This window comes from Rattus norvegicus, chromosome 18 (assembly GCF_036323735.1).
Source record: "Rattus norvegicus strain BN/NHsdMcwi chromosome 18, GRCr8, whole genome shotgun sequence".
Lineage (NCBI taxonomy): Eukaryota > Metazoa > Chordata > Mammalia > Rodentia > Muridae > Rattus > Rattus norvegicus.
In genome coordinates, this window is record NC_086036.1 from 27,097,529 (window position 1) to 27,112,881 (window position 15,353).

General features: G+C 40.1%; 1 protein-coding gene across 5 annotated transcripts in view; it reads left to right on the top strand.

Annotated features, from left to right (window-relative positions):
* Ctnna1 (catenin alpha 1) overlaps positions 1-15,353 on the top strand; it is a 132,680-nt gene that overhangs the window by 95,199 nt on the left and 22,128 nt on the right. For 4 of the 5 annotated variants that reach the window (XM_017600964.3, NM_001007145.1, XM_039096868.2 and 1 more), the window contains 2 exons: positions 8,362-8,442; positions 9,559-9,711. In XM_017600964.3, coding sequence (XP_017456453.1) covers positions 8,362-8,442; positions 9,559-9,711 — 234 coding nt within the window. Of the gene's footprint in view, positions 1-8,361; positions 8,573-9,558; positions 9,712-15,353 lie in introns of those variants that run through there. The other variant, XM_017600965.3, reaches the window with a different exon arrangement.

The window sequence follows — 15,353 nt, forward strand, 5'->3', positions numbered from 1 at the left end:
ACAAAGAGGAATAGCTTCCAAAAGAAACAATTTTGGCTTTTTTCCCCCTCCATTGAGAATTTCAAGGGAATTCTAATCCTTTTCTGCTTATTATATAACAATGTTTTATTACCACACTGATTGGAAAACAGTGCTGAGTTGATCTTTGGATGTCCTACCAGAGGAGAGGAGCAGGCTCTGATTTTTATACACGTGACCCAGATGTTAACAGTGGAACAGAGACAATTTTGAACAAGTATTGCAGTGTGCCTGATTCTGACAGTTTTCAGGATTTCTACTTCAGCATCTCACCTATTCCTTAGCTTAAAGCCATAGTTACTGTTGAGATTTGGGTGTTGTAACATCAAAATAGCATTTGCATACCATCTCTTACTGGTACATTTATGAACTGACTTTGAATCTCATATCGGCTCTTGTTGAATTCTTCTCATGAATATGGAAAGACATTAATATTGGAGTCGGATTTTGTTTTGGTTGTTTTTGCTTGACAATTCTTGCTTCTCCCTGTTAGATAACTTCTCAGACATGAATGTTTATGGTTAGTGTTATATAAATGCAGAAGATGTGTCTAGCATGAATCAGGGCTTTATTTTCAAGCCAGGCTAAGGATCTGCCTTTTATAAACATACTTGTCTCGTGAACTGGCTGCATGAACTTATTTTCCCCATACTATTACCACTTACTGTCAGTGAGTCTGGTTTCAAATCTGAGAGCAGAACTCTGAAAGCTATTGAGGATATCTGTGAAACAGGCATATCACTGGCCTGTGATGATCTGAGGATTTCATTCCACTGGTGACTTCTAAGACATCATTATAGAAAGAAATACAATTTCTGCACTAGAATATGGCAACTCTGATAATGACTAGAAGTCTCTAAGGTCCTTTAGAGTCATGCATAAAGATTTTCTTGGAACTCTAGTAATGTAAATATGCATTATTATTATTGTTGTTATTATTATATATATATTTTTTAGTTCTTTTAAAGTGACCCCAATATGGGTTTAAAGTGTAAGAGGTTTGTTGAAGGCAATGAATGCCTATACAGGATGAGAGAGAAGGCAGCCAGCAATACTTTGATGGGTCGGTAAAGTCTTCAAACCACACTGCACATCTGATACCTTTGAAGGGAGGCAAGAGGGAAGGCTGTACAGACATTGTCAGACTACAGAGCTACCACTCACTATCTGAGTTAAAGTTACTCATAGTCTCAGGAGCCACCTTGGCTATTAGGTATGCCACCATGATGCTAGCTCTGAGGTGGCAGGCACTCTTACACTGACCTCGATCCTTCTATAGTACCTTTCTGTACTCTAGTGTTTCTTAACCTAGGTCTTTCTGTAGATGGCATTGTTGCTGTTGGTCTCACCCCCACCCCACCCCCCACCCCCATGGATAAAATTTAATCAGATCCTACTGAGTCGGTGAGCCTAGGTTTCATAAACAGAGTTTACTCTGAGCTTGGTCCTAAAAGTTGGAAGGCAGAGAGACTAATGGTTTGTCGTTGTCACCGCTGTTATTATTACTTGAAAGAAAACCTTAGGATGTTGTCGGTGTCTTATTGAAGTCAGCCACATTCTGATGAAAATAACCTTAGGAAAAGCATATGAGTCAGTTGGATTTAGTGAAGCATGATTAGCAATGAAAAGGAAAGGTATTCCCTTACTCTTAAACTCTGAGAACTCTTAAGTTCCTTTCTGATTTCTAGTCTGCTTGACCTACTGTTGTGTACTAGTAAATTGAACCTATTCAAATTATATTGATGTACCTGGTGTACTAAAACTATTCAAATTACATTATCTCTGTTCTTACATCAGCTTTTGAGGGAGAGAAATTGCTCAGACATGCAATAGAAAATCATGCCTATTCTTGTTTGTTTAAGTTAGAGACAGATCCTTTCGCCTCAGCCTCCCAAGTAGGCCTGCCACCATACTCTGAAGGGGTGAGCAGTTCCACTTTTGCTGTATCAGAATGACTGAGAAATACAGTTTTTTCCAACTCAGCAGTCATTTTTCTTACCTACCTACTTTTTGGGTTTTGAAGGATGAGGTTGTGGACAAGATTACTTACCTTAAAATTGGTGTGTGTGTGTGTGTGTGTGTGTGTGTGTGTGTGTGTGTGTGTGTGAGTGTCACACACACAGGTCTCATTGGTATATTCATATTTCCTCCCTCTAACTGGATACCATTATTCTTTCTTTAAAAAAATTTTTTTTGTTTTACTTTGCTTACATGTATGTATGTGAACCATGAGTACGTTTTGTTCTTGAAAAGGTCAGAAGAGGGTGTCAGATCCCCCCGAAACTAGAGTTACTGGTGGTTATCTACTGCCATGTGGATACTTGGAACCAAATTTGGGTCCTCTGTAAAGAGTAGCAAGTGAGCGACACTTTTGGACAGCACTTCTGACTTTTGTAGAGGAGGTGAATTAACCCAGCACTCCCCATAGAATAGTTTTAAGGAAATTTAGTGAGCAGTGGTTAGAGTTACCTACATTCTTCCTTGTGAAAGTTTGTTTTTAATGTGTGTGTGGTTTTTAATATATGGGTGGATAAAATTACTTGAAGTGACATACAGATATGTAAATGAAGCTTTCTGTTCTTTATTGAAACTTTCTGTTCTTTTATGGTGAATTATGAGCTTTATATTTTTTTCAAAAACATTTCTTTAATTGTGTCCAACTCTAAAGAATAAAGTCCCAACATCAGAGGGGTACACAGAGGTACCCTAAACATCATGTTGAGATAAACCACGCTGAGGTCTTAGTCACTGCTTGGAAACTCTCTGTGTAAAGATGCTGTATTACCTGGCTCTCAGTATTTCTCCTGTTTTGATCTATTAATTCTTAAGTAACAGCTTTATACTGTTTTGTATGGGGTAGAGGGGGAGAGAGAGAGAGAGAGAGAGAGAGAGAGAGAGTGAGTGTGTGTGTGTGTGTGTGTGTGTGTGTGTCTCCACCATGTGCATTATATCACATACTTGCTTTATATTATACAACCTGGTTATTTCCCTGGTGTTGTTGCTTCTGCTGCTTCGGGTCCTTTCTGAGATCCATGACTTTTTCCCTGTTTTCAGTTTTAGAAATCTTTTAGTTCTTTCATTAGCAAACATGCTTGATAAAACTGGTTACACTAAGTAGTATCCTCATTCTATTATCTTATAATGGGGCATATCTTATTTGGAAGCATATATAGTTTGGAATTTGTTCTTGGGTGGCAGGATAATATGAAACCCTACTTTTCTTAATGTTTGAGTTATTTTCTGTCCTGAGCTATGAATTTAGTGATAAATTTTGGCTTGATGCACCTGAATTGGAAATGAAGTGAGGATCTTCCATAGGTGTTTGGGCAGAAGTCTACTTAAACTTAGCACGAGGCTCTTCTTTCTGTACTATACATATAAAGATCAAAACAAAAATAGTAAAAACTGTCTTTTAAGTCTCATTGTTATGCGGTCTACATTTTTAATTTTTTCCCCCTCAGCCTAGCAACCCACCCCCCAACCCCCAGCACCCCTTCCTTGTATAGCAGACTTTGTTTCTTTTGAAACACAGCCAACTTTGGGGGTTGCCCTTACTGGTTTCTCCCTCTCTATTTTGAATAATGTTTGATTTAAACACATTTTTCGCCTACGTGAGCTATGCAGAGCTATTTTACACAGACTAGAATTATGGGTAGATACTGGCTCAGACTCACTAATCTCATAGTTAGCATCTCTTTGACTTTTAGTGGAGTCTAACCCATTTGGCTAAATTTAAAGGGGCTAGCATGTATATTGGTGTCAGAAGCTTGGAAACAACCTTCTTTGAGAAAAATTTCAAATTAAATTAATTAATTTACTTAATTTTTATGGTACCAAGGATCAAAACAGAGCCAAGTGTGTGTACCTTGTGCCCACTGAGGTTAGAAGAGGGTGTCTAATCCTCCAAAACTGTACAGATAGTGATTATCCACTATGTGGGTGCTGGGAACTAAACCTGGGCTCTCTGCAGAAACAGCAAGTACTCTAACTCCTTAATCTCTCTAACTTTTATCAAGATAGTAAGTGGTGAAGGTGTATGTGTGTGATATTCCCATTATGTTTTACATGATTAGCTGGAACCCTGGAACCCTAAACTCACTCATTATACCAAAAATGAACAAGCAACAATCAACAAAGAAACACTGACTTAAGCACTCTGTCTAGAACATTCTAGAAGGGTCAGATAGGGTTGTTCGGTTTGGTTTTGTTGTTGTAGCCCTGGCTGTCCTGGAACTCTCTCTATAGACCAGGCTGGCCTCCATCTCACAGAGCTCTCTGTCTTCTCTGCCTCCTGAGTGTAGTGACAATGCCACCCTGGCCCTGTCCTGGCCTCACATGACTAAGGCATAAATTTTTGTTCCCACCGTAACAAGACAAATTGGTTTTGTCGGGGTATGTTAAAGTGAGTGTTCCTGTGTCACTGTAATCTCAGAAAGTCAGGTCATGGATGTGATTTTCACGAAACAACCATGGTAAACCCTTCTACCCGATTTGAGGAAATTCTTGGGTACTGAGGTTTGATTAAGCTGTTATGAGGTCAGTGAGCCCAACCTTTGGGTTTCAGCTTGGGGAATTTCTGGTAGAAATGAATATAAAAACACCTCTCAGATGTGGCTAGAAACAATGATGGACTTCTAGGTTGTTGACTTCAGAGAGACTATTTTTTTTTTTAAAGTAAAACTTGAATATCTGAGGAACATTCTGAGACTTTGAGTTTATTAGCTCAGTTTGATTTAGATGTAATTTTTGGACATCTGTCTTAGTTACTGTTTCTACTGCTGTGACGACGCATCCTGACCAAAGAGCAAGTTGAGGAGGAAAGGGTTTAGTTGGCTTAAATTTCATCATTGAAGGAAGTCAGGGCAGACACTCAAACAGGGCTGGAATATGGAGGCAGGAGCTGATGCAGAGGCCCTGGAGGAGTGCTGCTTACGGTCTGCTATGTATAGCTAGCTCAGTCTGCTTTCTTATAGAACCCAGGACCACCAGGCCATGGATGGCCCCACCTACAATGTGCTGGGCCCTCCCCCATAAGTCATTAATTAAGACAATTCCTTACAGACCTGTTTACAATCTGATCTTAGGCATTTTTTTTAAATTGGCGTTCCCTCCTCTCATATGACTTTAGCTTGTGTGAAGTCAAAATAAAACTAGCACAGCACCTTTGTCTTAGATCCTGGTGTTTCATCTTAAGGTTATCAGTGAGTAATTAGGCTTTTCTGACCGATACCTCTGAGCAAACGTACACAATAATTCTCATATCTGCATCCATGTTGCTATTGGTCCCCCACTCTGGCATTAATATTAATAGGCTGCTTACTTTTATTAAAGGTACAGGAGGACTTGGGGATTGGGTAAGAATGAGACCTGGGGCCTTTAGCGTGGTTCATCTGAGTGAAAGCCCAACAGCCCAAGTTGAATCACTGGATCTCAAGGTGAAAGGAGATAACCAGGCTGTAAAAGTCGGCCTCTGCCCTCTGCATATGATGTGGCTTATCAGTGCTGGCACTCATAAGCAGTGCACATAGTAAATAAAATAATAAGGAATGTGACTCGATCAAATTTGATGCCAAATCATTCTATCACTCATTCAACTCATATACTTCTTAGTCCCTCTTACCTTTTTTTTTTTTTTTTTTTTTTTTTTTTCCGGAGCTGGGGACCGAACCCAGGGCCTTGCGCTTGCTAGGCAAGCGCTCTACCACTGAGCTAAATCCCCAACCCCACTTTTTTCCTTTTAAATTATCATCTGTAATTCTTTTTTTTTTTTTTTTCCGGAGCTGGGGACCGAACCCAGGGCCTTGCACTTGCTAGGCAAGCTCTCTACCACTGAGCTAAATCCCCATCCCCATCATCTGTAATTCTTAATAGTCTTTTCTAAAACTCTGATAACAACAAACTATAGAAGATGAATACAGAAATGTGACAGTATTCTCATTTAACAGGCAATAAGAACAGAATATGAAATTACAGAAAAGGATTGTACTATACACAGAGCTAGATATCAACCACACTTATTCATCTGCTTGCTGGCTTGTGTACTGACGTCACACCCATCCCTGAATGTTTCCAGAGCACCCAGAAGGATAATGTTGGGCTAAATTCCTTGTTCATTTGTTTCTCTCCAGTGATTAGTAGCATGTTACAGAAAGAGGCACATTTGTCTTGTGAAGACAGACTTAATGTATTTCCTATTAATAGTTTAACACACAGATGTCTTCTAGTATTTCCAGTGATGCAGCCGGCTCTGTTGGGACCTTCATCCCTTTTCTTTCAATTGATCTCTTTGTTTCTGGTTAATTTTTATTACTTGATCAAATTTCAACCCCTGAGATGCTGATTTAGTCATTTCTAAGTGACAAATATGTGGGTTTTTTTCTTCCTATTCAATACAGTTAAATTAAATTTAGCATAGAAGGTCTAGAAAACATTTTACAAACCACCATTCTCATTTGAACTGTATAATATAGTATTAACATAACACATCTTACTTTAAAACTTTTGAAAATTTTTATGTTATGTGGATGGGTGTTTAGCCTACATATACCTCTGTACCACATGTATACTTGGTGCCCTTGTAGACCAGAAGATGGTGTAAAACTGGAATTACAGAACCAAGTGGGTTCTGGACTTTGAACTTGGGTCTTCTGGAAGAGCAGCTAGTGCTCTTATCTATTGAGCCATTTCTCCAAACCCACATCTTACTTTTAAAATGTATTGTTTTGGAGATTGGGAAATGTCCGAGGACCTGGATCCTAGTTGATTCCCAGAGGCTTGCTTTGTAAGTGTAGCCTGGAGGGTCAGTGATGACTCAGCAGTTAGAGCGTTCACTGCTCTTGCACAGGACCCAGGTTGGTTTCTAGCACCCACAGTACAGTTGACAACCATCATTAACTTCAGTTCTAGATAATCTGATGCCCCTTCTGGCCTTTGCGGGCACCAGACACACATGTTGCATATAGCATGCATTCAGACAAAACACTCAACACATAAAATCAAAATAAGTAAAATCTTTTTTAAAAAATCTTAAAAGCAGACAAACCTAGGTGGCTGGCTCTTGAAGGCTGACACCTAAGATTGACCACCTTACCCCATGTATGTGTGTTCCGTCCCTCTCTGCCTCCCCCCAAGCTTTTCTTTTTCTGGCTTTGAGAGTGTTTCACTGTGTAGCTGTAAGTGGTCCACTGAAAGAGATCTGCTTGTTTCTGGCCTGAGGCATATGCTACCATAACTTGTTCTAATTTTTCAAATTCAAGAAATAAAACTTGTTTGCCATTTAGTATCAAGAGCCATCTTTTTTTTTTTTTTTTTTTTTTTTCTTTTTTTCAGAGCTGGGGACTGAACCCAGGGCCTTGCGCTTCCTAGGCAAGCGCTCTACCACTGAGCTAAATCCCCAACCCCAAGAGCCATCTTTTGCTTCTTTACATTTTACTTTTTATTTAAATTTTGAATCGTAGCATATGTCTGTCTGTCTGTCTGTATATGTGCATATGCAAGCAAGCATTCAGCCTCAGGAGTTCCTCAGAAGTCACCCACCATGTTTTGGGGGATAGAATTTGTTGTGGGGACCTGGGTTTACCAATTAGGCTAGACTGGCTGGTAATAAAGACCCAAGGATCTACTTCTCTGTACCTTTTCAGTGCTGGAATTACAAGAGTGCTGCCTCTCTGCTAGGTTATTTGTTTCTGCGATTGTGGGGCAAGCACTCTGTATACTTAGCTATTCAACTCCATTGTCTAATAGCTCATCAACATCAGATATAACTTATTCTTGTTTGCAGCACTAGAAAAACTGGTGCTGGTGATGGACTTATATGCTGAACTTTGAATTAAGATGATGTTTATGGAGATGGATCACTATGAATTCCAAACTTGCTAAACCCTTTCCTGTTCCCCAAGTATCTTTTGTCTCTTTTAGAAAAACTCTTAGTTTCAATGATCAGCCAGATGATGAGCCTGAGGTACAAGATTGTATTTTTTAGATGAAGTCACATATAAGCACTCCCACTGCCTGATTTCCATCTTTGAATTAAAAATTGTGTTTGCCACGGGTGGGCTGGAGAAATGACTCAGTGGTGAGGAGCAATGGCTACTTCTACTGCAGGACCTGGGTTGTTCCTAACACCCACGTGGAGGCTCAGAATCCAGTTCCAGGGAACCCAACTCCCTCTTCTGACCTCCACGGGCAGCAGTCCATGCAGGATGCACAGACATATTCAAACACCCTACACATAGAGATAGGATTATGCAGAAACCTCACGCCCACTTTACTCTTGTGTTAACACGGTCTGTAGACTGCACTAGGCTGCCTGAAGAGCACTCACATGAGCATCTGTTCACTCAGGCTGGACGCAAGGAGAGGAGCGACGCACTCAACTCTGCCATAGATAAAATGACCAAGAAGACCAGGGACCTGCGTCGACAGGTGAGCCGAACGATGGGACGGTCATTGTGTTTCCTAAGTCTCAGACCAGGGACCTACGTCAACAGGTGAGCCGAATGATGGGACGGTCATTGTGTTTCCTAAGTCTCAGACCAGGGACCTGCGTCGACAGGTGAGCCGAATGATGGGACGGTCATTGTGTTTCCTAAGTCTCAGACCCAGTTTTAATTAAGAATCAAATAAATACAGGCTTATATTTTTAATTAAGGGAAAGGGTAAATCTTTGAAGAAAAATGACTCTGTTCTATTGCTAATAAGCTTATTAATGTCTAAAAAAATCTCAGAGGGACATAGACTATTACATTCCCTCTGGGGTGAACTGAATAAATTAGCTCCGGTGTGAAAAGGATGCATAGGCAGGAAAATCAATAAGATGATTTGGGGATGTGGAAATAACCTCAAAGGGCCGTGCTTTAGATTCCAGTTCCTCATGGTCTGCCCATTCTGTTATATGTGGTCAGTTTGCTCCCACTGGTAGAAGTGTCTTTTTATCTAAGTGCAGCAATGATGGAGATGCTGAATTTTCCATGTCAGTAAATTTAAAATCTGTTCCTTTAATGATGTATGTTCTCATCAACATTTTGAAATTAAATTTGTTAAAGTTTTTAAAGGAAGTTAGTGTTGACTAAATATGTACTTTAATATATAACATTAAGATTTAAGTTGTGGTGAGAATTTAGACAGTTTTCAGGAACTAGTACAGACATTTATTGCTCATAACTGGTATAAAACTTTGGATCAAGTGTCAACAATGATTGGAAAGATAACAATTTAAAGGTTATAGTGTGATAACTCTCACAGATAAACCAGAAACTGCTCTTTTTTTCATTGAATTCTAACTAATTAGGCTAATTACATGTATTCCAAAGCTATGTGCCAACCCAATCGAGAATGGTACTGTAACCCTGTTTAGCTTTGTAAGATCCAATGAACGTAAAAGGTAGTGTCTGGAAAACTGAAATCCTGCTGCTGTAGTGTAAAGCATGAACTCTGCAGTCCTGCACTCACAGCGGGAAAGATTCACAGGCTTCCACTAGATAGATCATAGTTTAACTTCATAGTAGAAACCAAATCAAATGTATGCAATTTCATTATTAGCTTCGCAAAGCTGTCATGGACCACGTATCAGATTCCTTCCTGGAGACCAATGTCCCTCTTTTAGTACTGATTGAAGCTGCAAAGAATGGAAACGAGAAGGAGGTTAAGGAGTATGCCCAGGTTTTTCGTGAACACGCCAACAAACTGATTGAGGTAAGTGCACACTAGCACAGGTGACTGGTGGGTTTTAATCCTATGACTGAATAGGCTGTAGGGCTTCAAGGATTCACCATTTATAAACAGTCTTTCATTTTCACTGGGGCTCTGGCATAACTACTGTTCTGTCAGTTTACATTGATTACATAGATAGCTTTTGTCTTAGAAACTCAACACCATCTCTGACTAGTAGTGGTGTAGCTAAAGCTAGACCATGATATTATAGCAAGACTGGCATGGTGTGCCAAATGGAAGCAGCTACAAACTGGCCATTTCCTGATAAGCACTGTCTGGAATCACATCCCAGACAGTCAGTGCTTGTCAGTCCCTATGCCTTACCTGTAAACTGAGGTCACTAGTGAGACCTGTGTTCTGAGAACCGAAAGAGTGATAGATGTGGTCGGTGTTTCACCTCATGGTTAAGGCAGACTTGGCCTAGTACTGTTTGAAGAGTAAACAAGCCCAAAATCCACTAAATTAATTATACACAATTTTACATTAGAAATCTATATGGAAATGGTTGGCTTGTAAAATAATAATTAGAAAAGGTGAATTAACACTTAATTTCCAGATAAGTTAGGTTTCTTCTTCATTTGTTAAATGAATTTACATGGTTTCATTAACTATTGATATGTTTTAGAAGTGAGACACATATACACCAAGCACACATAACCTTAGTACAGAAACGTAATACTTGATAAATAGTTCATAAGGCCGTTATTAAATGGTCAGTATGTAAAATATGATTTATTTAGTAACACAGCCCAAGTTAATACTAAAATTATTTCAAGGTAAACATCAGTAATCACATTAAACACCTTACTAATTATTTTGTTTGAATATTGATTGAAGTGTTTTTCTGACCAAAATTATGTACAGAATGCATAGGTCAGCCTGTTATTCAAGTTAATGATTCTGACATTTGGAACTAAAATTGGAGAGTTTCATTTGTATCTCCATTAAACATAATCTGGTTCACAACAGTCATGACAGTCTGAGATGTAATTTCCAAGTGGATAGAAATTGTGCTCAGGAAACCAGTCCCTTATAAGTAGCCTACTTACTAAAAAGTTCCTTTGAAAGATAGGCATCAAGGTCTGGTGTATCAACAGCTGGAGAGAGGGCAGTTTTTATCTGTACTCTTATGAGAATGCCAGTTTAGTCGTCCTCAGCCTTACCACTATGGTACACAGCATTGTATAAACTCCATAATCCTTTTTAAGTGAACTGAGTCTTGTAGAGCTTCACCCAACTTACGTGCCTCTACTGCAGACCTCCAGTAGTGAGCTCATGAGCTCCTTCTCCAGTGGACTGACAACACTGAGAAATGGTAGCTAGGCAGAGTTCTGCATGCCTCTAATCCCTGGCAGAGGTAAGGGGACCTCTCTGAGTTCAAGGCCAGCCTGTTCTCCATAATGAGCTCCAGGACACACACCAGAACATATAGTAAGACCCTGGTTTGAAAGAAAACCAGACAGATAGATGGAATTTGAGTCAATCACTGACTAACTGGACTTGAGAGTCATTGAAAACTTTGTTCCAGACTTAGACGTTTCGTTTCATTCTGAACATGGTCCTTGGAAATTAGACTGTGATGTTCCCCATCACAACCCAGTTCTAACCCTTTTCTCACCTCGTTGCCCTCTGCATGCCCTCTACACCTTCTCCTACATCTTACCTGTATAGTAAAGGATACAGGATTTCACTTCTTGAGGCATGACCCCAAGCTATGCAGTGCCATTCTGCAAAGCTATGATTATATTTATAAATGAGACAGTAAGCTTTATAATTACTGTGTCCATGAAAAGGAAATTAATTTCTAAGTGTTTCAGAAGCCTCAGAAATTCCAGACTCAAAGAAGAACGTTTTCTTTCATGACAAGACTTCTCCTCCCCATACAACCTTTGTATTATCGTGGCACACCGTGAGCTAACCAAAGATAAAATGCTTTGCTGTGTTTTGTTAATCCCAACTTCATTCTTTTCATTAGTTGCCTTCTAGCTGAAGTAAATGTCTACAGGCCAACCTTGATATGAGGGCCTATTTTCCCTCGGTGCTTCAGCAGAATCAAGAACAGTACATAAAATATATACATGGCTGATGAGACATGGATATAGACGGACAGGAGAGAATCACATTCTATAGCCACTGGGAATATTTGTAGGTGTGTTTGGAAGGAGTGAACTTTCTGAAACTCTGCAGTCGAGTTCTGATGCTTTATGTCAGGAATTAGCTAGCATAGACCTACAAGATAAGGTCATAGGCCCCTACAGGATCCACTTTTCAAATGCCAGCTTACAGCTCCAAGATATTACTACTCTGACCAGCTTGCTTCAAGTCCTAGGCATTTTCTTAACCTATCTCAGGCTTGATAATTCACTACAGTGGCGCATACATAGAACGTTTTATTTGAAAGGAAAGACTTTAGTCTGGACCAGCCAAGTTGAGACTCGTAGGAGTCAGGCGGTGGTGCACACCGTTATTCACAGGACTGCAGAGGTAGACGCATGGGGCTCTGTGACTTTGAGACCAGTCTGGTCTACAGAGTGAGTTCCAAGACACAAAATCCCAAACCAGACAGACATAGGCTGAAGCTGAAGTTTTTTGTGCCCCATATAGCTGGAATTAGGGCCCTCCACTTTCCTGTAACCTTTAGATACCAGCTTGGTAGCTGCTCTAAGTTTCTGTGTTCAGAGTTTTTGTTCAAGTTTTATTACATATGCCCGATTGAAGACTACCAGTCTCGATCTTTTCCAGGTCAAGCTCCTTATCCTCATCACCTCATTAACATAAACTATCAGTTTTGGTGTGGGTAACTGAGGGACTCCTTATATTGCAGAAATTCCAAATGTTGAGGAATATTTGGATTTTATGATCAATCAAAATTAAACCAGACAATACACAGTACTATGTATTTCAGAGTACTGTGAGGGTGTATTGTATGTGTGATTTTTAGAAGGTATCTTGAGTATACAATCTGTCTAGCTTGCTACATACAAGAGGTCAGGGCAGGCGGTTTGTCTCCCACCATTTCCATTTTATGACCCTCACTTAATTACTTATTACTTCTCTTACCTGCTAAGATTGACTTTGAGATTGGCTTTTCCTTGGAGTTCCTACTGTTTTCGTTGTTGTTGTTGTTGTTGTGTTGGTTTTTGTTTTTTGATTTTTCAAGATAGGGGCTCTCTGTGTAGCTTTGGATGTACGAGAACTTGCTCTGTAGACCTTGAACTCACAGAGATCCATCTGCTTCTGCCTCTTGAAGGTGTGTGCCCACCTCCACTGGCTAAGTTCCTGCCCTTCAACAGTCAGTCAGATTTACTCTTCTCCGTAGGAATCAACAGATTATTCTGTTATTTCTTTTAAAGTCATAGGTCTTTACTTATTGGTGTAAATCCCTTTCTGTGTATCTTTTTTTAAGCATGATGTATGCCTGGGATTGTGGCATGTGCCTTTAATTCTGTGACTTGGGTCACAGAGTCTAAATCAATCCTAGGTCAGCCAGGTCTGTGTAGTGCATTCGAGGGTAGCTTGGGGAGAACCTGTGTTGTCTGTGCTTCCCCCAAACCCCACCCTACAATCTAGAAGTTATGTAGGGTTTCTGAGACTCCAGTCTTTTAGTCATGGAAAACTCAGTCTTCAAAGACAGTATATGCCACTTGTGGAGTTTCATTTCTGTTAGGAGAAAGAGGCTGTCATCTACTCCGAAACCTCTCTGCCCATCTTCTTGCTTACATATGTGTGAGTTGGGAGTGCGTCTAGTGTAAAATATGTCCTTTTAATACATAGTGTGGAAAAATAACAAGTTAGTTTTTTCATTTATTATATGTTCAAATGACAATAGCTTTGGATTAAATGTTTCACCTTTTTAGTTTTTAAATGTTATATATCTTTGTGTAGTTCACCTTATATCTGCTGGGCAGTGCTAGATGATTTCTACACTTTGAGGAGTTTTCTTTATCGCAGCTCTTCCCAGTGTGTCCTCCATTTAAGTGCAACTCACAGTGAACTCCAGCTCCAGGGGCAGCAGACAGGGTAGGGCAGCAGCCAAGACCTTCATCCTCTGGAGAATGACTTAACCATTGTATCTCAGGGTGATTTGGGTCTTCTGGGCAATGGCTCTATTCTGAGATTTGCATTGATCTCACAGTTAGTTAGAGCTTAGGTTTTCCCTACAGAGGACCTGCTTCTTAGGCTCACCAGTGGGTGCAGGTGGGTTCTGATGTCTGTGTGGTTTAGAAACACTGTTGGTGTAAACCTAGATCTGATACTCTGTTGTCAGAATTGCTGCTGTCTTTATTCTTTATCAGCTTTCCTTTCCAAAATTGTCATTTCTTCTATCTCCTCCTCTACCTTGTTTTTTTTTTAATGTATCTTTTTTCCCTTCATATAATCTGATATTTTTGCAATGCTGTTAAGATAAAACATAAAATAGAACCTTTCAGTCAGTTTGCAACTGGAAATGTCCTGATTGACTGGGTCTCCTGTGTAACTGGCCTTAGAGCCAGGCAAGAATCCTTTTATTTTTATCTTGCTAAGACATTTAGATAGGACAGGTCTATACTACTCCTCTGTCTCCCTTTCAGTGTCAAGCATGAGATAATTATGGAAGGGAGGGAGGGAGGGAGGGAGGGAGGGAGAGAGGAAGGAAGGAAGGCAGGCAGGAAGGAAGGCAGGCAGGAAGGAAGGAAGGAAGGCAGGAAAGGAAGGCAGGCAGGCATAGTATGTTCTGGCAGTTTCTCTGGACGACACCTTCTTTTCTTCCTAGAGCAGGTTCCCCTACTGTCCTGTCTTCGTTTTTATGTCATTAAAAGTCAGTCTGGAAAATGAGAAAGAGATTTGTAAGAATGAGAGTAACTGCTCTGTAAAATGCTAGCCAGTGATTGGAATATTATTCATCATTGTTGCCTCAGAGGCAGTGGTTCTGGTTTTCCTTTCTGTTAAACATCATTGGTGTGCTTCACAAATGTCCTGACCTGTGTTTAAAGTTGAAGCTCTTTGCTTCACTTTCCACGAACACTTGGGTGCTGCTGTTCTATACATGGAGAAACGTGCTCCTGGGGTCAGATGACTGCACCACACACCTAATTCCTGAGGTGTATAGCCTGATTTCTTAGGTTTTTAAGGAAATGTGTCCCGCCTGGCTCAGTGTCTATATAGGTGTGTTAGAGTCTCTATGGCTGTGATAAGCACCATGACCAAATAGCAACTTGAGGAGGAAAGAGTTTACTTCAGCTTGTAGTTTCAGGACAGGAACCTGAAAGCAGGAGCTGATGACCACTGTGAAGAAGTCCTGCTTGCCGACACTAGCCCAGTGTCACCTTCCACAGTGAGCTGTTATTTGAAGTCATCTTTGTCTAGAAGGCACCATGCACATTTGTATGTGCATTTGTATCTGTGCACACAGAATTCAAAGGCATTCCAGGGTGGCTAGCTTATTATATTAGTAGACCCTGAGTCTTGTTTTTATGATTATGCAGCAAGCCCTGATCATCTCTCCAGCCTGATCAGATCTTTTGGGATGTGAAATTGAGAAAACGTGGAGATTTTTTAAAAAAAAGTTTAAATGCCAGATTTGAGCACTATTTTATTCTGCTTAGCTAGAATTAATCTTTTTTTTTAAAAAAAAAAAAACCTAA